Source organism: Gracilinanus agilis, chromosome 2, assembly GCF_016433145.1.
Source record: "Gracilinanus agilis isolate LMUSP501 chromosome 2, AgileGrace, whole genome shotgun sequence".
Lineage (NCBI taxonomy): Eukaryota > Metazoa > Chordata > Mammalia > Didelphimorphia > Didelphidae > Gracilinanus > Gracilinanus agilis.
The window spans coordinates 586,154,721-586,180,219 of NC_058131.1; the positions used below are offsets into that span (position 1 = coordinate 586,154,721).

At 35.5% G+C, this 25,499-nt stretch overlaps 2 protein-coding genes across 6 annotated transcripts in view; both read right to left on the bottom strand.

The window, feature by feature from the left end:
* MEF2A (myocyte enhancer factor 2A) overlaps window positions 1-25,499 on the bottom strand; it is a 197,750-nt gene that overhangs the window by 113,779 nt on the left and 58,472 nt on the right. For all 5 annotated transcript variants that reach the window (XM_044665418.1, XM_044665416.1, XM_044665415.1 and 2 more), the window contains exon 3: window positions 6,572-6,769. In XM_044665418.1, coding sequence (XP_044521353.1) covers window positions 6,572-6,625 — 54 coding nt within the window. In that variant the 5' untranslated portion in view covers window positions 6,626-6,769. The remainder of the gene's footprint in view (window positions 1-6,571; window positions 6,770-25,499) is intronic.
* LOC123238078 (stress-70 protein, mitochondrial-like) lies at window positions 12,206-14,462 on the bottom strand. Its single transcript, XM_044665412.1, is given in 1 exon segment — window positions 12,206-14,462. A coding segment is annotated over 1 exon segment (2,034 nt). The 3' UTR covers window positions 12,206-12,428.

Sequence of the window (25,499 nt, forward strand, 5' to 3'; positions counted from 1 at the left end):
TATTGTGGAACTACAGTCATAGTAACAAGATTTAGCAGCTTCTACATTAAAGGTCTGGAGAGCCTAGAATTATTCCAGAGGGAAAAGGAACTAGGACTTCAACCAAGAATCATTTTTACCAAGCAAAACTGAGCATAATATTGGTTATTCAGTGCAATAGGTGACTATCAAACATTACTGGAATGGAATGGAAACAGAAATCTGGACTCTCAATAAAGGGAAAATCTGACTCTCAATAAAAGACTCAGGAGAATATAAAAAGATAAGCAATGAAGAGGAATCAAGACACTCAATATGGTTAAACTATTTATATGCCTATGTAGGAAGATGATTCTTATAATTCTTAAGAACTTTATCATTATTAGGGCAGTTTGAAGTAATATACATAGACAGAGGGGGCAAGGTGTGAATTGAATATTATGGGATATTTTTAAAAATTTAAATTAAGGCATGAGAAAGAGGAATGCATTAGGAGCAATGGGAAGGGGGGAAAATGGGATAAATTATCCCAAATAAAAGAGGCATGAAAGAGTTTTTATGGGGGAGGGGGAAATGGGGGAGGTGAAGAGAGGAGAACATGAACCATACTCTCATCAAAATTGGCTCAATGGGGGAAGAATATACACAATCAATTGGGTATAGAAAATCTATCCTATCCTATAGGAAAGTATGAGGGGAAAAGAATGCTAGTGGTGCTGATAGAAAAGAGGGCAAATTGGGGGGATGTGGTAGTCAGAAACTAAATGGAGAAATAGGATGGAGAGTAAAACACAGTAATCATAAAGGTGCAAGACATTATTATGTCTCTCTAATAAAGGTCTCATTTCTCAAAAACAGAGAAATGAGTTGAATGTATTATGTAAGAATACAAGACATTCCCCAATTGATGGTCAAGGGATATGGACAGGTAGTTTCCATACAAAGTAATTAAGGTTCTCTATAGCTATGCAAAAAAATGCTCTAAAATCACTATATTAGAAATGCACATTAAAACAACTATGAGGTACTGCCCCCACAGCTATCAGGTTGCCTATTATAAAGAAAAGGAAAATGACAAAACTTAGAGGGAATGTGGGAAAACTGAGGCACTAATGCACTGTTGGGGCAGTTGTGAACTGATTCAACCATTCAGGAGAGCAATCTGGACCCATGCCCAAAGGGCTTTAAAATTATGCATACCTTTGACCCAACAACATGATTGCTAAATTTGTATCTCAAAAAGGGAGGGGGGCTATAGACAAAAATATTTTAAAGCAGCTCTTTTTGTGGGGACAAAGATTGGAAAGTGAAGGGACACAACATTTGGGGAATGGTTGTTATAGTATATGATTGTAGTGGAATACTATTATCTATATGAAAATGATGATCAAGAGGAGCTCAGAAAAACCTGAAGATGTACATGTACTAAAGCAGAGCGAAGTAAGCAGAAACGAGAACATTATGCCCAGTGACAGGAATATCGTACAATAGACAATCCTGAATAATTTAGCTATTCTCAGCAATGCAATGATCCAAAATAATCCCAAAAGATTCATGATGAAAAATGCCGTCTCCTTCCAGGGAAAGAACTGATGGAATCTGAATCCAGAGCAAAGCAAACTTTTCTCACTTTCTTTTTTTGTTTATTTCCTTCCACAAAAGGATTAATATGAAAAAATGTCTTATATGATTGCACAAGTAAAATCTATAACACATTGTTTACCATCTCAGCCAGGTGGAGATGGAAGAGAATTTGAGATTCAAAATTCTTTTTAAAATGTTGGAAACTGTTTTTTATTATAGTATGTAAAATCTTGCAGCCATGTTTTGCATGGATGCAAGCTAGCAGTTGCCCAGTTTAGAATACAGAACCACACTTCAACTGTCAAGCCTGGCATGAGACAGGGGCTGGTGCCAGGATTGACAGTTGAAGTGTGGTTATATAAGAAGGGTCCCACAGCCCTGACTTCACTTCTCCTTTTACTTTTGGAAGGAAGGAGGGAGGTGGAATGTGGGTTTAGTTTTCCCCTTAGGCAGGTAGGCTCAAGCTATGATAGGTGGCCAAATACTAACAATTCATCTGGCAAATCCAATTATCCTTTAGGGAAGAATATATATAATTCAACCAACAAGACAATACCATCTGGCCCAGGGCTCATCAGTCCTGGGTCAATAGGGAAGCACATCAGCATTTAAGTCTGGCCCCAAGCCATTCTTATCCTCTGCTCCATAAGACCTTCAGTGTTCTGGACTAGTTTAGAAGTTAGCTGGCATAGGTTTTTAGATTACCTCACCCACTTTCCAATCCCAATTCATTTAATACCTTTATCATCAATAAACCCCTTTAAACCTCTAAGCCTAAGAACCTAAAGTCATTGCCTTACTTTATCATAGGCCAAGTGAGATCACCAGTCTGGACATTCTAAAGGGCTACAGCTTGTCAACTCCATTAGCAGTTGAGTCCAGGAAGTGCCATTTGTCCTTCCTGTTTGACTCCATCCTTTTATCAATCGGAATTACTTCCTTCTCAGGGCAGGGCTATAGAATTGTGAACTTAAAGGAGCTTGGCTTTACTAGCAAGGGAGAATTTCACCTATCTCTCTGCCAGTTTGGGTGCAGGATCTCTGGTACATCCACATCCTGTACTCAAGCCTACAGCCTCTGGGGCTGGCCTAATTCTAACCCTCTCTTCTCCCACACATTAGCTAGCCCCGCTCTTATTACATTACATAATTGGGAGGAAATAAAATTTAAAAACTTTTAATGTAAGCAAATTCTTTCAAATCAACCCATTCTGCTCATATATACTAACTAGAATATTTCTTCAACCTTCATGTCTATATAATTGCAGGTTTTATACAAGGGTCCTTTATATGACTTATACTGCCAATACAGTGAGTGGTAAACATTAACTTAAACATCTTCCTCTTCCACATTTCAAATATTGAAGATAAAGTTTGAAACATATTGATGAAAACCATTTCATTTCTTTCAAGTATGGCATGTATTTTATAAATTAAGAGAAATGATATTAATATTTTGTGATGTTTAGTTTTTATAATCTTTATTACTCTGCAAGAAGGCGAGATTAAAATAAATAGCTTCATGATACCACCTCTTCTTATACTGTCAGAGCCTACTGCTTTTACAGAAAGACTTTGAGGGTCTGAAATTATATTCCAAATCTGTTTCCTTATTCATCAACCCTAACTTCTTCCCTTCATTTATTCAATAGTTACATTACTTAATGAGGCCTGTTTGCATTACCCGGCAAAGATTTCTGTCCAACTTTGCAAGCACCCATAATACTCCAATGCTTTCCTGCTCGCAAGATTCCCATGCAGTCAAGATATTCCTGAATTTCTTCATATAGGTGGTTCTTTCAATGATAGCTTCTCCCCCTGAAACTACCTTTTTTAAATCCCAGTATAGCTGCCACATTCCCTTTTAATTCTCCAAGCTTATCATGTCTTAAGGAGATTTTAAAATCTTAATTCATACAAAAGGTATAACAAAATTCTTCTTAAATGATACTGAAAAAAATAAGCAAATAATAATAAGCAAAGGCAGAAAATAACTCCATAACAATGATAAACAATTAATTCTACACTTTACTAAGTTTGAAAAGTGAAAAGGATCTTTTCTTCCATAATCATGATACAAAATCACAACTAGTGACAAAGAAAACCATTTGCAGGCATGCACACATACACTTATTTATCTTTGACAGCATAGTTTTATTTAAAGCTATATGGTAATTGGCAGAATTCATTATCAGAATCCAGATATCTAATTACAATGTATAAAGGTTTTTGATTATCTGCTAAAATAGAAAGAGTTCTGGATTTGTAGTCAAAGGGCCTGGGTTTGAATCCTAGATCTGCCACTTATTCCTAGTGAAAGCCTAAACCTTTACTTTTCTGAGTATCAGCTTCTTTATATATAACTAAGGAGTTAAACTAATTTATCTGTAATAAATCTCTTAGATATCTATATTTGTACATATAAATTCACATATCTATTTTTTAAAACACTAACCTTTTATCTTAGAATCAATACTAAGTACTGGTTTCACGGCAGAAGAATGGTAAGGTTTAGGCAATTTAGGGATACATTGGCTTGCCTAGGTTCACATAGCTAGGAAGCATCTGAGGTCAAATTTGAACCCAGGTCCTCCCATTTCCAGGCCTGGTTTTCTCTCTCCACTGAGCCAGCTACCTGCCCCTCTTAGATATATTTTTAACATTTTGTGACATGGTGCAATATTCTAACTATATTTGATAATATATAATTATGGATCAATTCTATATCTCAAAATATCAATATATTTATCAGATTATAGCCATCTTCAATGGAAACAGGATTTCTAGATTTTAGAAAAAAAAATTTTTTAAATCTCCTCAAACAGTTCTGAGGATAAATGTTTTACAATTCCACAAAGATTGCCAAATCTTACAGGGTAAATGAAATTCTTTTGACAAGTTATAGTTAATACAAATTTCTTTTTACCCACCTACATTACTTTATAGTTTTGTTCATGATGAGCAATTTTTTCTTCATAGCAACTCTAAGCAGTTATTTATCTTTTCATTTTGTCAATATTTTTACAACTGAAAGAAGCTTATTCTGCACTGTAGAGAAATAAATTACACTCCTTCAAATATCCAGGTCCCCCTAAAAGTCAATGACTGTTTTCTGAGGATTAAATAGGTTGTTTTGCAGGAGGCAGTTTGTCAGTTCTTAGTACTGTTTCATACTCTCTGCAATGTAGTTCAACAGATGTTGCTTCACTGTGGGCTAAAAAGATCTTATAAATGCTTGAACTCCCCATAGCAAGAACTGCAACTTTTGCATGTTTTTTGAAGTAATATCCCTTCTCTAATATTACTGAATTTAAAACACAACAAAAGTGAACAATAAAATGTGTGCAAGCCATTAAGTCCACCACTCAACTAAAAAGAACTATTTAAAGGTGGGGAAACTAAGCTCAATCAAGTTTCATTAGAGTTAGTCAAATATTAAAAAAAGCACACAGGTATGACCACTGCTGTCACAAAATGTAATCTTATCAAAATTATTGCTTATTGCTTGTCTCAAGTAATTCTCAAACCTATGTATAGATGATACTTCAGAAAAAACTATCACATTCTAGTTTTAGTTTAAGACACTTATTTTTCATGTTTTACTGCTATATAGTGTTATATTGAAACTCTGGGAGCTGGGAGTCCCACCGTTGATTGACAGGTGAAGACCGCTGGACATCAGAATGTTCCCAGAGGCCATGAGGACAGGGGAGAAAGCGGTTGGCCAGCCGGGTATAAATACCCTGGCAGCCCTGGTTTTTGGTTCTTTTCATTTCCCTTGGACCTAAGATATGTAGACCCTAGTCTATTGGGATCTGAGGCTTGCTTGGCTCAACCTTGCAAGAATTCCTGTCTTGTACCTCATTAACACTTGCCAATCTGTATCCAGACCGTGAATCCTCTTATTCTTCTGTCCCCTAGATATTTAGGTATTCAAACCATCTTTAGGTATCTAGGTATCCCGGGGCCTGGGAGGGATCCAGGAAGTGGGCAGGAGAAGAAGAAGAGGGTGGAAAAAAGGGGTGGTTCCTGAAGGCTGTAAAGGCATAACATCTGGCAAGAAGAAGCTGAAAGACTTCAAACAACAGCTTGCTTGCTCTGGTTTGGCTGTGGCCAGGCTGAGCCAGAGGAGCTAATAACAAGCCAGAATCACTCGCCTGCCTACAGCTCTGAGGGATTATTATTATCAAATTAGTTTAGCATTTCCCTATTCCTCTTCCCATTTCCTAATATTCCTTCTTTGTTAAATATCTATAAAGCTATTCAAGTACCTTCCTGGAATGGTTGTTTCATCACTTCTCTGGGAAGGGAGCAACGCAGTCAGATAAACATGTCCAAGGCCAAAAGAGCCCAATATCCATCATTAATCAATCCCATGTGGGACCTGAAGGGATACCATCTACTGACCTGAAGGATCCTGCCTGGGCACTGTTATAAAGGAGGGAGGTGATACAACATCTAGCTAGGTGGCAAGACTCAGATGATCTTGCTCTAGCCACATATCTGAACAACCACTGCTGTCATCCATTTAAGAGTGGTAGTACTCAGTTTACCTTCTCCTACCCCTTTTATTTATAACAATAGTAACACTAGTAGAACACTAAAAATGGAGCCATATTTTTAACATTGACTACTAAAATTGTTTCCTCAGTGGTCTTAAAATTTTCCTAATGCCATTCAATCCTATATTCTACTTCAGATAAATCTCCCTCAAAGGTTAAATTAAATTACATTCTATAGTGAATTGAATTCACTGAAAAACCTTGACCAAAACATTACTATGGGGAAAAGATTACAATATTTGGAATGGGAATTGAACTATAAATTTAAAATTTGAAGGCCAAAATATGTTAAGCAGAGCACATTCAGTCTTATCATAATAGTCAGCAAGTTTTTAATTTAAATCTGGGTGAAAAAAATCTCAGGGAATTTACAATTAAAATAAGATAAAATGAACTAATTCTATTACAGTGAAAGCTTTTAATTAAACAATTAACTATCTTACTTACCTGTCTGTTCCTTTCATCCATAATCCGAGTAATCTGTATTTTCTTCCGTCCCATTTTTGCTTTCTCCTTTTCTTCTTCACAATCCAAATAACTATTTAATTCTAGAATTATTTCTCTTCAGTATCCTAATGCATGGTACACAGCTTCTCCTGTCTCAGTTCCAGTACAAAGGCTACTTCTGAAATTATTTTTCAAGATCTAAAATAAATAATAGAACAAATTATATAAATTATTTTCATGTTAAATTTAACTATATCCTACTGCTTTGGAACTCGATTTCCTTTAATAGAAATAGTTTATCCATAAAATATGAAAATCCAAAATGCTCACGACCTAAATTTTCCAAAAAAATTAAATTATTCCTTCCTCAAAATTTTATTAGGACACAATGTCTTTTTTTCTCATTCTCTACCTTAATATAACTTATACATACATATACCTATGTTGTATTTTGCTAATTAATAAGGAAAAAAATGTTGATAAAGAGCAACATTTTATAAAGATAAAGTGGTTATGGGAATTCACATACTAACACAATGATGAGATAACAGTGAATTGATTTAACTAGAGTATATATAAATTTGTAATTATGTGAGAAAATTTACAAAGATGTCCATACTCTTTGGCCCAAGAACTGCACTAGTGGGCTTATATCACCCACCCAAAGGATACTGATAATAAAAAAATCAAATATACATTAAAATATTAGTAGTAATATTCTTTGTGATAGCAAAAATGGTGCCCATCAATAAGGGAAAGGATGAAAAAAAGATATTTCAGTAATGAGGATATTACTGTGGAATAAGAAATGTAAAATATTAGGAATCCAGATTAACATGGGAAGATTTAATTTGTATTAATTGGTGACAAGCAAAATAAACAGAATCAAATAATGTATAAGTACATAATATATACATAAGACAAAATCCATAAATATACATATAGTATAAATGAAAAATAAAAAGTCAAACTTAAATAAATGAAAAGCCAAGGAAGGTTGAAAACAGATAATTAAGCATACCTCCCCCTTCTTGATTGCAGAGAGGTAATGAACAACTACCATGAGAAAATAAGCCATCAAATATGGTCACGGTATTAGTTCAGTGGGGAAAGAAAGGGGAATATATTTTTTTCCATTCCATAAGAATAATGCAAAGACAGCATACTTTAAAAACACATTATAAAAATAATTTTATTTTCTGGATGTTGTTCTCTTTCTATAATTAAGTAGATAAAGAAAAATGCTCATTCTGAAAGGAGGAAAAAAGGCAGAAAAGAAACTCAAAAAAACAACAAAAAAAATTAAAGTTTAGCCACGTGGGACTTAATCAAATCTATCTTGGGGACAGACCAGGTATAGCTGAAACAATAATTCATTTGAATCCTAAAAATAATCTAAAAGAAGTAAGATTACTAAAATTCAACAAAAGAAAACTTTTTAAAATGAGCAACCCAAATAATCCTAACAAAAACTTACATTCCATTCTTTAATCATTCTAATTATTAGTTTTTCCTTATAAAAATTTATATTAGTAATTTGTCTATATTTAAAAAAATATAATCAAAGAAGTAAAAATACTCTCCTCCTTCCTAAAATATCAACAACTAAATCAGAAATGAAGATTAAAGATACAAAATGAATAATAAAAGGAATGAAATTAACAAATTTACAAGATATGAAGAAGGAAATCAACAAGGAGGAAGAAAAGATAAAAAAAATCTACTAAATCAGATTAAAGGCAGTCAAACTTTAAAACTATGGGAGTTTCAGTTGGGAGTACAGTTTTCACAAACCTTTAGTTAATGAGATGGATTATGGAAACTTTGTTCAATTGCATATAATTGAACAAAGTCCATATACACAGATACACATATAGAACTGCAAACACATACACACAAACACAGAGTTATACTTTCTACATCTCAACTTTCCCTAATGCAAGTTCCCTATATCACTGGTTAACATAAGAAATTAAATGGGAATTTTGAGGGAGTTTTGCAAAAGCTGTAGATGATTTACAAAGATCAGCAGATGATACAGAAAAGGTTTAGAAACTAAGAAATGCATATTTAGCCTAAAATTTACAACAAAGTAATGTAAACACTCCATAAATGAAAAAAAATCAGACTCCTTCTGAGGTAATAAGGGAGGGCCTAAAATTTTTATATGGTTTTTCCAGATCATTGGGGTCCTTCCTACCGGGCCTCTAAACTCAATGGTGTAGACACATACACACAACACACACACTCAAGAAAGATGTTTTAGTTAACGATGATAATTTTCATCTGAGAATCATGACAAAATGATAATAAATAGCAAATTTAACTGTTATAAACATTAATATAAATGGAACAAATTCCCCTATAGAAAGAAAAACCATTATTAAATGGATGAAAATTATTTTTAAGACATTTGATTTTCTCAATTATATGTAATAATTTTTAATATGTTTTCCAAAATTATAAGATCCAAACCTCCATCTCTCCCCCAACTTGAAGATGGTAAGCAATTTGATCTGGGTCATATATGCACTATCATGCAAAAGACACTTCAATATTGGTCATTATTATAAAAGCTTACTCATACCAAAAAAAAATCTCAAAATGAAACTATAAATAAACTGATGTAAAAGATAATATGCCTGGGTCTGTATCTCATTACAACTCATTCTCTGAAAGTGGATTGCATTCCCTGTCATAAATCCCTCAGAATTGACCAAGACCATTGCATTGCTGAGAGTTGTCTTTCGGTTGATCATCATGCAAAATTGCTGTTAATGTGTAAAATGTTCTCCCGGTTCTGCTTAGTTCACTCTGGTTTAGTTCATGTAGTTCTTTCCAGCTTTTTCTGAAATCATCCTACTTACCATTTCTCACAGCACAATAGTATTCAACCACCAACATATACATTTCCTAACTGATGGACATACCCTCAATTTCCAATTTTTTTGCCACTACAAAAAAATGCTATATTTTTGTACAAGTCGCTCCCTTATCCCTTTTTCATGATCTCTTTGGGATATAGATCCAGCAATGGTATTACAGGATCAAAGACTATGCAGTTTTATAGCCCTTTGATCATAGTTCCAAATTGTCCTCTAGAATGGTTGCATCAGTTTACAACTCCACCAACAATACATAAGTGTTCCAATTTTTCCATATCACCTCCAACATTTATCACTTTCCTTTACTGTCATACTGGTCAATCTGATGTGGTATGATCTCTGTGTGTGATGTGGTAATCTCAGCATTGTTTTAATTTGCAATTCTCTAATCAAGAATGAATTAGGGGGCTGCTGGGTAGCTCAGTGGATTGAGAGTCAGGCCTAGAGACGGGAGGTCCTAGGTTCAAATCCGGCCTCAGACACTTCCCAGTTGTGTGACCCTGGGCAAGTCACTTGACCCCCATTGCCCACCCTTACCACTCTTCCACCAAGGAGCCAATACACAGAAGTTAAGGGTTAAAAAAAAAAAAGAATGAATTACTGGGGGCAGCTAAGTGGCTCAGTGGATTGAGAGCTAGACCTACAGACAGATAATGACTTCAGAAGACAACAAGATGCAATAAAACAAAATCAAAAGAATAAAAAAATGGAAAATTATATGAGATACCTCACTGAGAAAACAAATGACCTGAAAAATAGATCCAGGAGTGGCAATTTAAGAATTATTGAACTACCTGAATATCATGACCAAAGGAAAAGCCTAGACATCAGTCTATAGGAAATTATCCAATAAAGGTCTCCTGATATTCTTGAATAATAGGGTAAAATAGAGATTGAAAGAATCCACAGATCACCTCCTAGGTTAAATCCCCAAGTGACAATGCCAAACTCAAGAACTTCCAGACCAAGGAGAAGACACCACAGACTGCTAGAAAGAAACAATTCAGATATCATGGAGCCCCAGTCAGGATTACAAAGGACCCACCTGCATCCACAATGAAGGATAGGAAGGCATGGAATATATTCTGGAAGGCAATGGAACTGGGTCTACAACCAAGAATCAACTATCCAGCAAAATTGACTATATTCTTTTAGAGGAAAGTACGGTCATTTAATAAAATAGATTTCCAAGCATTATTTCCAAGCATTCCTAACAAAACATAAAACCAGACTTAAATAGAAAATTTGATGCCCAACTACAGAACTTAAGAGAATCAAAAAAGGTAAATAAGAATAAAAATTTTAGGGACTCTAAGGTCAAATGACATGTATTCCTATATAAAAAGATGATATCTATAACTCTTAAATTTTTTTCTCATCATCATAGTAGCTAAAAGAAGTATACATAGAGGGGTATGGCGATAAACTCTATTAGATGATGTCAAAAAAATATAAAAAACTAGGGATCAAAAAGAAGATAATACTAAGAAGAAGCAGGGGAAAAAGGTAAAATTGGGTAAAATATATTCCATAAAGAAGCATGTGGGGAGAAGATTGATATAATGGAAGGGAGGAAGAAGTTGGTGGCAGGCAATACTTAAATTTTATGCTCACGGAAATTGACCCAGAGAGGGAGGAACACTCCTGACACAGATTGCTGCAACATCTTGCCCACCAAAGTGTTTTGTTTGGGGACAAAGAGTGACCATTTGCTCTTTGTCTAAAAAGGTCAGGTCATCAAACCCACCTGATCATTCAACAACAACCCAGGGTTTCCCTGCCTTTTTACTAGATCCATTGGGGAAGACAATTATATCTTGCCCTATAAAGAGGTAGAAGGGTAATAAAAAAACAGGGTGTTGGGGAGGGGAGCAATACAAGGGATAGAGAGGTTGAGAGTGGGGGCATTCAAAAGGCCCTATAGTAAGAGGAGAATAATAGGAAAGGGGAATAACATTAGGGAGGGGACAGTGGGAAGACTTACTAAAAGCCAAATACTGGAGGGGAGGGCAAGAGATAAGAGAAAAGGAGGAAATAAAAAATTTAAGCAATTTTTAAACCTTTATTTTAATAATTCAAACTTTGCAAATAATTAAATTTTTAATCAAATAATTTCCTTTCTCTATGAAGGTACAATTTTCCTTCCACTCACCAACGTTCATAATCTTGGTATCATTTTGATATCTCTTATTTCAACCCATATATCACATCAATTGCCAAATCTACTCATATAGTCACCATCCTAGTTCAAGGTATCCTCCTCTCTCACTTGAATTATTTTTTTAACATTCTTTTGTATTTATTTTTCTTAAAAAATCCAGAATGGATCAAAAGAACAATTATCAAGGAAGTAGGTACCCAAAGCAAAGGCAAGGTGGAGAAAACAGTATGCTTTAGGTAAGTTGAAGAGTCTCATTAATCACCTTGTTTCAAAAGGAATAGTTCTAGATAAAACAAAGTAGACCCATCTCTTTCAATCTAGTTTCTCCTTCTCTAGCAATGCAGCTGGTCCTACATGGGCCATGGATAAGGAAACCCACCAGTCACAGATCAGTACACTTGGCTAATTAGACAGACCTATCCTTACTGAATCTTTTAAGGATTATGGCCCCCCACCCTTAATTTTGTGACATAGTTTTGTTTCACTCCTTGGAATTAGTCACTGCAGCAGACAACTGTGTCAAGCCTTTAAAATGATAGGTGAATCCCCCTCTTTACATGCAGCTGGAAAATAAAGATAGGCTGGGGATGAACATTTAGAACTTTGTATTATCTGAATTACCTGTCAAACGATAATTAGCTAATACACTCACTAGAATTTATACATTAAGGAAATTACATATAGAATACTGCAAAAACACAGTAAGACTAAAGTTTGCCCATTTCTGCTCAGGAAGGTCCTTGTGCCCTCTATTCCTAAGCTTCACAAATGTTTTCCTGATTTCTGCTCCAGTCAAAGTCAACTGGTGACATTATTGCTTCCCTTCTTTCTGATCTTCCTTCTGTTCCCCAGAAGTAGAACTTCCAGAGCCTTCTCCCTCAGAGGCCATCTTTTCCATTTCGAAGAGCTTTAATGATGCTTGTTGCAGAGTAGATGCTGCCTGCCTGATGTTTTCTCCTGTTTCACTATCTTTGCGAGCCAAGAGATCTCTCATTTTAGAGATTTCTTCTTTAAGTTTGTTGCACTCATCTGCTGGAAGTTGGTCTTTGAATTCTTCCATCTTTGTTTCAGTATCATGAATAATTCCTTCTGCCATATTGACAGCTTCTACACGTTCTTTCTTTCTCCTGTCTTCCTCAGCATACTTCTCTGCATTCTTAACCATATTTTCAATGTCATCTTTGCTTAACCCATCAGAAGACTGGATCACAATTTGCTGTTCCCGTCCTGTGCCTTTATCCTTTGCAGAAACATGTACAATTCCATTAGCATCAATGTCAAATATGACTTCAATCTGAGGAACTCCATGTGGGGCTGGTGGAATTCCAATCAAAGTAAATTGGCCAAGAAGTTTATTGTCTGCTGCCATCTCTCTCTCTCCTTGGCACACCACTTTAATTTCTACCTGTGTCTGACCATCAGCAGCCGTAGAAAACATTTGGCTCTTCTTGGTTGGAATAGTTGTGTTCCTATTGATTAGTTTGGTGAAGACACCTCCTAATGTCTCAATGCCCAGAGAAAGGAGAGTAACATCTAGAAGTAGCACATCGGTGACATCACCAGCTAATACGCCTCCTTGAATGGCAGCTCCAATAGCCACAGCCTCATCAGGATTGACAGCTTTACTAGGGGCCCGGCCAAAGAGTTCCTGTACTGTCTGCTGAACCTTGGGCATTCTGCTCATGCCACCAACTAGAATGACTTCTCCAATGTCACTCTTGCTGACTTCAGCATCTTGCATGGCCTTCTGGCATTGGGAAATAGTCCTCCTGATGAGATCAGTGACGATCCCCTCAAACTGAGCTCGAGTTAGCTTCATGTTCAAGTGCTTGGGTCCAGAAGCATCCATAGTCAGATACGGTAAGTTGATGTCAGTCTGCACAGAAGAAGAAAGCTCACACTTGGCCTTCTCAGAAGCCTCCCGTACTCGCTGAAGAGCCGTATTGTCTTTGGTCAGGTCAAGTCCTGTCTCTCTCTTGAACTCCTTTACAATGTGCTGGAGTAAGGCCTGGTCAAAGTCTTCACCACCTAGAAAAGTATCTCCATTGGTAGATTTCACTTCAAATACACCTTTCTGAATTTCCAGGATAGAAATATCAAAAGTTCCACCACCTAAGTCATACACAGCAATGACTTTGTCTTCAGATTTGTCTAATCCATAAGCCAAGGCAGCAGCTGTAGGTTCATTAATCACTCGAAGTACATTTAGGCCAGATATTTGTCCAGCATCTTTGGTGGCCTGTCACTGAGAATCATTGAAATAAACAGGCACAGTGATAACGGCATTTTTTGCTGAATGTCCTAGATAGTTTTCTGCAGTCTCCTTCATCTTCATCAACACAAATGCACCTATCTGACTTGGGGAATATAGCTTCCCATGGGCTTCTACCCAGGCATCACCATTGGAGGAACGGACAATTATGAAAGGAACATTTTTAATGTCTTTTTGCACTTCAGGATCATCAAATTGACGACCAATGAGGTGCTTGGTGGCATAGAATGTGTTGTGTGGGTTGGTGACAGCCTGTCGTTTGGCTGGCATGCCAACAAGGAGCTCATTGTCTGCTGTGAAGGCTACAACTGAGGGAGTAGTTCTGGCACCTTCAGCATTCTCCAACACCTTTGCTTGTTTCCCTTCCATCACTGCTACACAGGAGTTAGTTGTACCCAAGTCAATACCAATAACTGCCCCCTTAATTGCTTCTGATGCATAGTCCCGCCTTGAAATAATTCAAAAAGCCTCATGACTAAGACCATTCCAGCCATCCTGGCGGAGGCTGGCAGCTGGGCGCCAGGAGGTGGCTCCAGCAAGGCGAGCGATGGCGGTGCGGCTGGCACTGAACATGGCGGAGGGCAGGCAAGGGTGGGCGGCGAAGCAGATAGAGAGCGCTGGGAGGTGCGCAGCACGGCGGTCGCGGCTTTTCTCCTCACTTGAATTATTGCAATAATCTCTTACTTAGATTCCCTGACACAAGCCTCTTCTCTCTCCAGTCCATTTTCCACATAAATGCTAAAATGATTTTCCTAAACCACTCCTACTCTTCCTTTAATATCCAATACAAATTCTTCTGTCAAAGAATTAAAATCCTTTGAAATATGACTCCACCTTACATTTACAGACTTAGTACAGATTACATCCATCCAAACCAAGATGCTTGCTATTCTATCTTATGCCTTTATGTCTTTGCACAGGATATCATCTATCCCTTGAATTTACTCACTCTTCACTCCAGACTCTCAGAAACCTTAGCTTCCTTCTCAGAAAGACTCACTTCATGTGAGATCAAAAGAAAGCCTTTGCTCTCCTCAGCTGATAATACCTTTCTAGCAGATATTACTTTACAGGTATTTTAAATTTGCTTATCTATATTCTTTTTGTTTCTTTTCAAAAGAATTTAAGCTCCTTAAGAATATGATTATTTCATTTTTGCTTTTGTATTACTAGTATTAGTATGGTACCTGTGATATGAGGAAATTAGGATTTAAAGTAAGGTAGCAGCCAAAGCTATCAGGCAAGTGTTGAAAGTTCCAAGTATGAAACAGTAAGCCGAGAAGAGAAGGTTTTCTTGAGAGACTTTGTATGGTTGATGGCAGTTAGATGCTTAGCTTAACTGTCTGAAGTGTAGAGCCTAGGAAAGTGGTTTGTCTCCTATAAGAAACCATCTGCCCTGTGAGGAAGATCAGGTTGAGCAGTGAATCTAGTTCTGGATGGTGACATTCCAGACTAGCTCATCTCCCTGAGGATTTATTTGCTGTGGTACCAGAGTTCCTGGAAAGCTGAAATCATCGTTGGAGCTGAAGAGGACCCAGTAGTGAGACACCCATTCCCCTTCTGACCTGCCAGGCTTGTCCTGACAGCCTGAGTTAGTGTCAGTGTAGCTTGCTTCCCATCTTCCAGTCCCTTGAGTTTATCCTTAGCTATTTAGATTTAGTGTGACCTTGCCACTTATCACCTACCCCTTAATCTCACTATTAAACTATTTTACATACTTCCTGTGTCTTCCGCAACCCCAAGAAAGAGCCCAGAGTAAAGTACCTTTCAAACCCTGTTATTCCCTGGCTTGGGTGGCAGACCAGTAACTGTCAACTGCCAGTTACTAGCCTGTGTGTGTATTCTGTCATTACCCCATTCCCCACATCCCTTGTGTAGGTTTCCAGGGTATCTTGTGAGTTCTATCACTTGTGGGATTGTGGGTGTGGTCCTGATTGTGTCTGGCACCCTTGTGTTTCACTTGTTAGCTCAATCACTTATTTCACCTGGTTCATAGTAGCAATTATTAAACAAATGTTTGTTGAATGGCTGAGGAAAAAAATTTGCCCAGAATACAATGCCAGAGGCCAAAATGTACTAATATGAATTTAAGCCACTAAATAGACAAGATCATATCACAACTTCTTTGTAGTTTTTACTAAGAACATAGCACATCTTCCTTCATAAAGTTGTAGATATTCAAAAAGTTTGCTTCAAAATATATTTTGAATATATTTATCACGTTTATTTTCTACATTAAAAAGAAATTAAGGGGGCTGCTGGGTGGTTCAGTATATTGAGAGTCAAGCCTAGAGATGGGAGGTCCTAGGTTCAAATCTAGCCTCAGACACTTCCTAGGTGTGTGACACTGGCAAGTCACTTAACCCCCACTGCCTAGCCCTTATCAAACTTCTACCTTAGAACCAATAAGATGGAAGGTAAGGGTTTTAAAAAAAAGAAATTAAAATATTTTAAATACATATTTGTAAAAGAGAAGTAAAGGAGAAATTCAGTACCCTATGTATAATTATTCTAAATTAAATTTTGGAGAAAGAAAGTCACCAACACCCTGAATCAGGAAAGCGGATCTTTTGGAGAAGGTGCCATAAGGAAGCCCATGAAAACCACATACTGCATCAAAAGATCCAGAGTGAACTTTAGTGTATAATGAACTGAACTGAACTTTGGTATATAATGAACTGAACTGAACATATTTATTCTGAATATGAACTCTAATGCCAAAGGGGAATACCACCAATTGGCTTTTTGTTAATGCATCTATCAATCTTTTTTGTTTTCTTTGTTTTCTTTCCCTTTTATCCCCATATTGTTGTAATTTCCTCTTTATAAAGTGCAATATTTTATACACCTCTAGTAAGAAAATCTTTAGAGGTATAAGCTGGTTATTTGAAATGATTCATTGGGGAAACTAGGCATGTTAATCTCCCAAAGCCTTTAATTGGGGAGATTTCAACATGCTTGTCTCCCAAGAGAATCACAAGGGGACTGTTAGAAGAGAACTTCTCTCTATATTAATGTCATTTTGTTGTTCGTCACCTCTCAATGATCTGAAGGTCATTTACCACTGAGATGTGCAGGTATAGACAAACCCTTAGAGAAAGGAAATTGAAACCAAATAGACAGGAAACTGATCTCACAAGAAAATTAAGAAACTATGTTTGGTTCCTGAGATGTGACATGGGAGAGCTAGTGGGTGGAGAAAACTGGTTATAAGGTCAGACTCGGCAGGAAGTGAGGGTCTTGGGGCTGGAGCTGTGAACCTAAAAGAACCCATGTGGTGAGCTGCAATCCAACATGGCAGCAAATAGAGTAATAAGCTAAGTAACTCTCTACCTCTTTCCTACATTTCCCTCTACTATCAATACTTTGATGTAGTAAAGTTATTAAAGCTACTAGCAGCCTCATAATTTAATTTTAACTATTACATCTATTTTTAGTGCTTTGGTAGCAATGATATACATTATGGACCTACTCTTCAATTTTGCATATCAAAAATGTACTTTTCATGTTATATATGAGATGCTAAGAAAATGGGGACCTGAGTATTATACTAAAAAGTAATATTTCTTAAACAATAAAACTCTGATATGATTACAGAATAGTTTAATGTATTTTTGTCAAAGAATTCTATTTTTAATATTCTCTCATTGAAAAGTAACTTATTATATTCCCAGAAAGGTTTCATTTCACAAGTACACTTATTCCAATGAACTGTTGAGAAATTCTCAGGGTCATACTCTCCTATAGTCACTTGCAAGTTTTCACACATCCTCTAAAAAGCCAATTATAAAAACTACCTTTTCCCCCATTCTGCAAATCTATATTCTCAAAGATATTTTCTCAGCCAAATGGAAGGGGCAAAAAAGGCAAAAATTGAGTTGCTCTTTTGCAAAATTATCTCTTCAAGAATTTCAAAGCACTTAAATATCTGATTTATATTTATTCATAAAAATAAATTTAGGAAACAAATTCTAAATTTTATCTTTATTATAACTAATACTAGCTTGTCCTACTTATTACCCTCAGATTTCTAGAAAAATTTCAAACATGAATTTAGAAAACAGGTTCTAATGCTAGAGAATTGGTAAGCTGACAAAACTAAAAATATTACTATAACATAAAACTGATAAAAAATCATTAAAGTTTGCAAATTTTCTTAACATAGGCTTTTTGAAATTGACTCCAGCATATTTTGAATTATCACAATCTCTCAGCATTTGTGGAAAATAATGTAACTAAGTCACACACCATCTCACATTTAATAAATAGAGACAGAAGAGGCGATTAGGCAGAAAATAAATTTCATAATTTACTCACTGCCCCACCCTGCCAGCAAGGATATACTCCAGACATTCTGATGCTAATGCAGTTTAAAAAAGAGAAGGAGGCAGCAGAATCTCACAGTAATTTTCATTTATTATTTCTTTGTAATAAAAGTTATCTTCCTTGTTAAGAATTTTAAGTGACAAAAAAGGAATTATAATTCTCATAAAACATCACAAAGTCACATTGAATCATTAAGGAAATGTTAAACAATTAAAGTCACATATCATTAATTAATCTATCAATAAGTATACGACATACTAAGTAAGCTCTGGGGATATGAAGACAGAAATGAAACAGTTCATTGACCACAGAATATTTATATTCCAATGTGAAGAATAGAGAATATATACAAACCGGATCCAAAATGGCTTTATTAAGGAGCATATTAGCATTATATTAGTATATTTTTATTAAAAAAGAAGGGGTGCCTGAGATGAGTCTTTCAGGAAACCACAGATTCCAAGATGATGAGATTTGAGAAAGAAGAGCTTCCAAGACATGAGAGTCAATCAGAAGAGATGAGAGATAGAGTAGCATGTACAGAAAAATGAACAAATCAGTAGAACTCAATCACAGAGTCAGAGAAAGAGAATAAAATACAAGAAGACTAAGAAGATAGAAAGAGTAAGTCTGTAAAGAGATTTGGATATCTAACTAGGAAGTTTAGGTTTGATCCGACAGGAAAATAAGAACCCCCTGAAGCATATTAAATGGAAAGAGGTAATATAATGAGACCTATACTTTTGGGAAAATAATTTAATGTCTATGTGTAGGTATTGACAAAGGCAGGGTGATCAAATAAAAGGATATGCCAAATAGTCTAGAGGGCCTGAATTACAGTGATAGCTGTGTGAGTACAGAAAAAAAAGGAAATAAATTAGAGATGTAGAGATAGAAATAACACAAGAGACTGCAAAAATCTCCATGTAGTTTTAAGCTTTAATAGTATTAAAGCACAAGAAGACTGCACCAAGATTTTTGGAACTTCCTTTATTTGGCTAATGATCACACCTACACCCACCCTCAGACACAAAGTGAAGAATTGAGAATATTCTTTGTAAAGGCTTAAAATCTCTTTAATATTTAATATCAAAACTCATACAAGACAAAAATTAATGTGTAGGTTGAAATCAAGATTAGACAAATTCTTGTGAAATTTTCTCAACATAAGTGAGAAAATGTGTCTTATATTAAAGGGTCTTGAAATTATAACTGTCTTCCCAAAATGTTAAAGGAAAATAAAACATCTAAAGAAATTATTAAAATTTAATGAAGGTGAAATGGATATTCAGTATTTAAGTATACATTAAAGAGCTAATAAAAGCTAAACATTAAATTTTTATTAAACACCAGTAATATGTACCACTTCAAAATCAAGAATATGAGGATTCTGTTCAGTAAGTTTTGCAAAATAATCCAAAAGTCAACACACATAAAAACCTCAAATAGAGGCAGTTGAAAGACATTGCTGGCTTTTTTTTAAATCCTTATCTTCTGTCTTAGAATCGATATTAAGTATCATTTACAAGAAAGAACAGAGGTAGATAAAAGCTAGGCAATTGGGTTTAAGTGACTTGACTTGGGTCACATGACTAGGAAGTGTCTGAGACCAAATTTTAACCCAGGACCTCCCATCTCTAGGCCTGCCACTCAATCCACTTATCTACCTAGCTGCCCTGAAGACATGCCTTCTTAAATAAAAGGATGAGCATTTTCCCCATACCATTAGATGGCAAAGAATGGAATAAATGAAGAAAAGACACCAAATCAGAATTTTAGAGCCAAACATAAAGTGTTATTGATACTACCCATAAAAAAATGCCCACTTCAAAATGCCCAATAAATGGTCCTCCAGTTTCTGTCTGAAGATTTGAGAAGGAACCCTTATCTCTAAAAGTAGACTATTCTTCTTACAGATGATTCTAATTTTTATACTTTTTCTTGATAGTAAACTTAAAATTTACCTCCTGGCTATTATAAATTATTGCTCTCATTTTTAACTTCTGGTGCCTCTTCCACAAAACAACCATACACAGGTTTCAAGAAGGTTATCTTTTGTCCCCTGTCTCTTTCCTTTTCTAAGCTAAATCTGTGCAAATCTTCAACAGATACTCATGTGACAGGGATTCAAACCCTTTCACAACTGTAATTGCCTTTCCTCTGGTTTATAATCAATTTTTTTTCCTAAAATGTATTGTCAAAAACTATGCACAATATTCCAAATGTGATCCTAATTTCTGAACATTATGCTTCTCAATACAGTCCAAGATCTTATTAGCTGTTACGCTTGCCATGTGACACAACTGTTTGATTACTTTGCAGTCCACTAGAACACCAAGTTCTCTTTTAGATATACAGATACTTAACTATGCCTCTCTCCTCTGCATATGTTAAATGGATTTTATTCCATTATTCTATTATTATTATTATATTCAGCTCAGTGTTCTAACTTGTCAAAATCCATTTGCATCTTGACTCTGTCATGCAGCATGTCAACTATCCCACCCAAGTTTATCATCTACAAATATGATTATTAAACAATCTATTTCTCTATAAGATAATTGACAAAAATGGTTAAGGAGCAGATGGCCAAGTATAGATCTCTGGGAAACTCCACTGAAAATCATTAGGGTTGACATCAAATCATGTATAAATATTTTCTAAGTCTGATCATTTAACCAGTTCCAAATCATCCTAACTAAAAAATCATTCTAGCAAAAAGTTCTCCATAGTTTCCAAAAGAAAGTTTATCTTTTATTTCTCCAAGTTTACAATCTAGTTTGGAAAGGAAAAATATAAAATAAAAAGTGAGTTAAAAATACGTAATGATAAAATAAAAGCAGGTATGGAATGGGAATATAGAAAAGGAAATTTATTGAAAGGTGAAAAAGAGATTGATTTAGAGAACCTCCAATTTCCTTCTAGTTCTAAGTTTATAATGGTTAGAATAGTGTGGGAATGATGTCATGGAAAAAGCAAGAGGAGACTTGGGAAGTTTTCAAAGGTCAAGAGAAGGGGCAATAGTATAAGGAGAAGAAACAAAATGACACAAGGCATATAAAATAAGCATATTCTTGGTAAAGTAAAATGACCAGAGGGGCTATCAAATATCATTTGCAGGGGAAAACAAAGAAAAGAGTCACAAAGGAGATTGAACATAAAGAGTAGAAGTCCCTGAAGAGAAGTAATTTAAGTTGTATAAAAGACACTGAGAATTATTCATAGCACTAAAGGAAGAGTAAAATGATATGGCTATGATAGGAATCACACTTAATTGTTCTACTACAAAATCTTATTACCACTCAAAGTCAACAAACATTTATTAAGAGCTTATATGGGTTGCATGATGGAAGCTAAGATCAGGAGTACAGGATACTCTACTTGCCTCAACTCTACCTACCTACACACAGATAGAGGAGAGGGAGAGGGAGAGGGAGAGGAAGAGGGAGAGGAGAGAATATAATCACTGCAAAACAAAAAACAAAGGAAAGCAGGAGGAACACAGCTCACTAAGGTAAGAAGAGAGAGTTGCCCTCGGAGCAGAGCATCAATTGGTAGAACTCAGACCAACCCAATACACTGTCACATAATCAAGGGCAACAAAATGGAAGAATTGGGAACCAGTTCAGTGTAAGCCACAGGTAACAGGTAGTAAAGGCAGAGAGGTTGTGAAACCAACACACTTTCACAATGCCTAAGGAAGCAAAGTAGCAGACTGCTAGCAAAGAGTCTAAGGAAGTAAGGAGGCAGAACACAGACCAGCACAGTTTAAGATACTCAACAAGGATAACAAAAACTGAGCTGGCAGAAGACAAACATATTTCTACATGACCTGAGGGAGTGAAGCAGCAAGGTGCCTAAGGCAACAAAGAGGCAGAGTAGGGAACTAGCCCAGCCAAAACCACCAGGTAGGGGTGGGGAAGCAACAGAGTGGGGACCAGCATAGCCCATGAGATGGCAGGGGAACTAGCAACATGAAAAGCAGAATCTAGCTGGGCGAGACAGTTGGAAGCCTCCACAGAGCAAGCCAACAGGGCCACAACTTCAATAGACACATTTCTGGAAACAAAAGCAACCAGGTTTACTAAAAGTACCATAGAAAAGCACTCTGTAAATTTCAAATTTCCCACTTTCCTATGACTAGAGAAAAACTTCAATAGATAGATAAGGCAATGGGGGTGGGGGGGAGGAGAGAACCCTAGGAAAATGAATAAAAGGCAAAGAAAAAACTTGAACTTAGAAAATTATTTTAGTGTCAAGATCACACTACAACTTCAGAAGAGGATAACAATACCCCAAAGAAAATATATGAAGCCTCAAGGAAAGTGGGAATGGATGTCAGGTCCCAAAAGAACCCCTGGAAGAACTAGAAAAGAAGGTAAAAAATAAAACAAGAGAATTGGCAGAAAGACTTGATAGCTGGGGTGGTGGTGGGGTGGTTGGGGGGCAGGATCTTGAATCACTGAAGAAATAAACTCCTAAAAACTAGAATAGACCAGAAGGAAATGGCAGCACATAAATACACTGGAAAAAAAAAGACTAAAGTGGAAAAATTAGAAACAAAGGCAAAAAACTAAAGAAAACAAGTCCCTAAAAAGAGTAAGATTATCCAAATGGAAATGGAAACAAAAAGCCAAGAAAGAAAATAACTTACTAAAAGTTTGAACTGAGCAAATAGAAGCTAATGACTCCATACAATATTAGGAAACATTAAGACAAATAAAAAGAATGAAAAAAAATAGAAGAAAATTAAATACCTTACTCAAAACATGTTGCATTTTCATAACAAATGCATTTAAATTCCATGACATTTTAACAAATATTTTTTCCTGTTACATGTAGACAGTTTTTGACAATAATTTTTGACATTTTAAAATTCAAATTTTCTCCATCCCTACCCTCCCTCATCACAGGCAATAAATAGTCTGATTAGATTATATCTATACATTCAAGTAATATATTATTTCCATATTGCTCATATCATGACAGAAGACATATAATACATACAACAGAGATCTCATGAAGGAATTATAGTGGAATATGGAATGTTTTGACCTGCACTCAGATTCTAAGAGTTCCTTCTTTGGCTGTGGATAGTTCTTTGTGGTTATCTTGGAGACTTGCTTTGTTGAAAATGGTTTAATCCAGTGGTTCCCAAACTTTTTTGGCCTACCATCCCCTTTCCAGAAAAAATATTACTTAGCCCCCTAGAAATTAATTTTTTTTATTTTAATAGCAATTATTAGGAAAGATAAATGCACCTGTGGCCATCACCGCTCCCCTGGATCGCTGAAGCACCCACCAGGGGGTGGTGGTTCCCATTTTGAGAATCACTGGTTTAATCCTTCACAATTGATCATCATATATTTATTACTGTATGCATTCTTCTACTGGAACTGCTCATGTCACTTTGCATCAGCTCATATATATCTTTCCAAGGTTTTTGGACTCTTTCTGTTTATCATCCCCCCCATGACACGATAGTATTCCATTACAATTATATACCTAAATTTTTCGTACATTCTCCAAGCAATGGACTCCTCTTCAGTTCCTAATTCTTTGCCATTAAAAAGAGTTGCTAAAACTGTTTTGGTATAGTAAGTCCTTTTTTCCTGATCTGTGATCTCTTTGGGATACAGACACCATAGTGTTATTGCTGGGTCAAATAGTATGCAGAGTTTTCTGGCCCTTTGAGACTTTTCTTTAAAAGAAACACATTTACAGCACAGAGGAAAATGCAAAGTAAAAGTAAGGGGCTAAAGAAGAATCCATAATGCCTCAGCTAAAGTAAAAAAAGCAGGAATAGCAATCATGATCTCAAACAAAGCAAAAGCGAAATATGAATCAAAAGACATAAGGAAAGAAATTACATCTCAGAAAAAGGCACCAAATTACACAATGAACCAATATCAATACTTAATCTATATGCACCAAATGACATAGAATCCAAATTCCTAAAGGAGAAGTTACATGACTTAGAGGAAGAAATGGATAGAAAAATATTACTAGTGTGGGACCTTAACTTTCCTTCTCAGAAGTAGATAAATTCAACCAAAAAATAAACAATAAAATTAATGAGATAAACAGAACTTTAGTAGAGTTAGATATGTTAGACCTCTGGAGAAAACTGAATGAGACTATAAAGGAATACTTTTTTCACAACAGTACATAGCACACTCACAAAAACTGACCATATAATAGAGCATTTAAACCTCACAATCAAATGTAGAAAAGCAGAAATATTAAAATGCATTAAAATTTACATCCAACAAAGGGCAGCAGAAATACTAAAAATAAATTGAACAGTAGATAATCTTATCCTAAAGAACTAATGAATTAAAGAACAAATCATAAAAAAATCAACAATTTCAAAAGAAAATGACAATGAGGAGATAATATAACAAAATGTATGGGATTCAGCCAAAGCTGTACTTAAGGGGAAATGCTTACATCAATAAAACAAAGAAAGAACAGATGAATGAATTGGGCATACAACTAAAAAAAGAACAAATTAAAAATCCCCAATTAAACACCAAATTGGAAATCTTAAAATAAGAAGACCTTTGAGCTAATAAATAAGGGAGTTGGTTTTATTTGGAAAAATAAGGAAAGAATGAATTTTTCCAAATTTCTTTTATGAACAAACATGGTACTGATACCTAAAAGAGGAAGAGATAAAACAGAGAAAGAAAAGTCATAGACCAATCTCCCTAATGAACACTGACACAAAAAATTTAAATAAAATATTAGCAAGTAATATTATTATTTTAAATATAAAGTTACAGCATTATATCATCATGACCAGACAGGTTTTATCCCAGGAATGCAGGGATGGTTTAATATTAGTTAGACCATCAGCATAAACTGATGGTTATCAATAACAAGGAAAGCAACAGAAATAGAATGATTATCTCAAAAGATACAGAAAATGCTTTATATAAAATACAATGCCCATTTCTTATTAAAAAAAAACATTAGAAAACATTGGAATTTATGAAGCTTTCCTTAAAGTGATAAATGGTATCTATCTAAAACCATCAGCAGGTATTATCTATCATAAGGGCAAATAGAACTCTTTACCAATAAGATCACTTGAAGCAAGGATGCCCATGATCACCACTACTATTTGATATTGTACTAGAAATGCTAGTTATATAGCAATATGAGCAGAAAAAGAACCTGAAGGAATTAGAATAGGCAATAAGGAAACAAATGTATCATTATTTGCAGTTGATATGATATACATAGAGAATCCCAGAGAATCAATCAAAAAACTAATAGAAA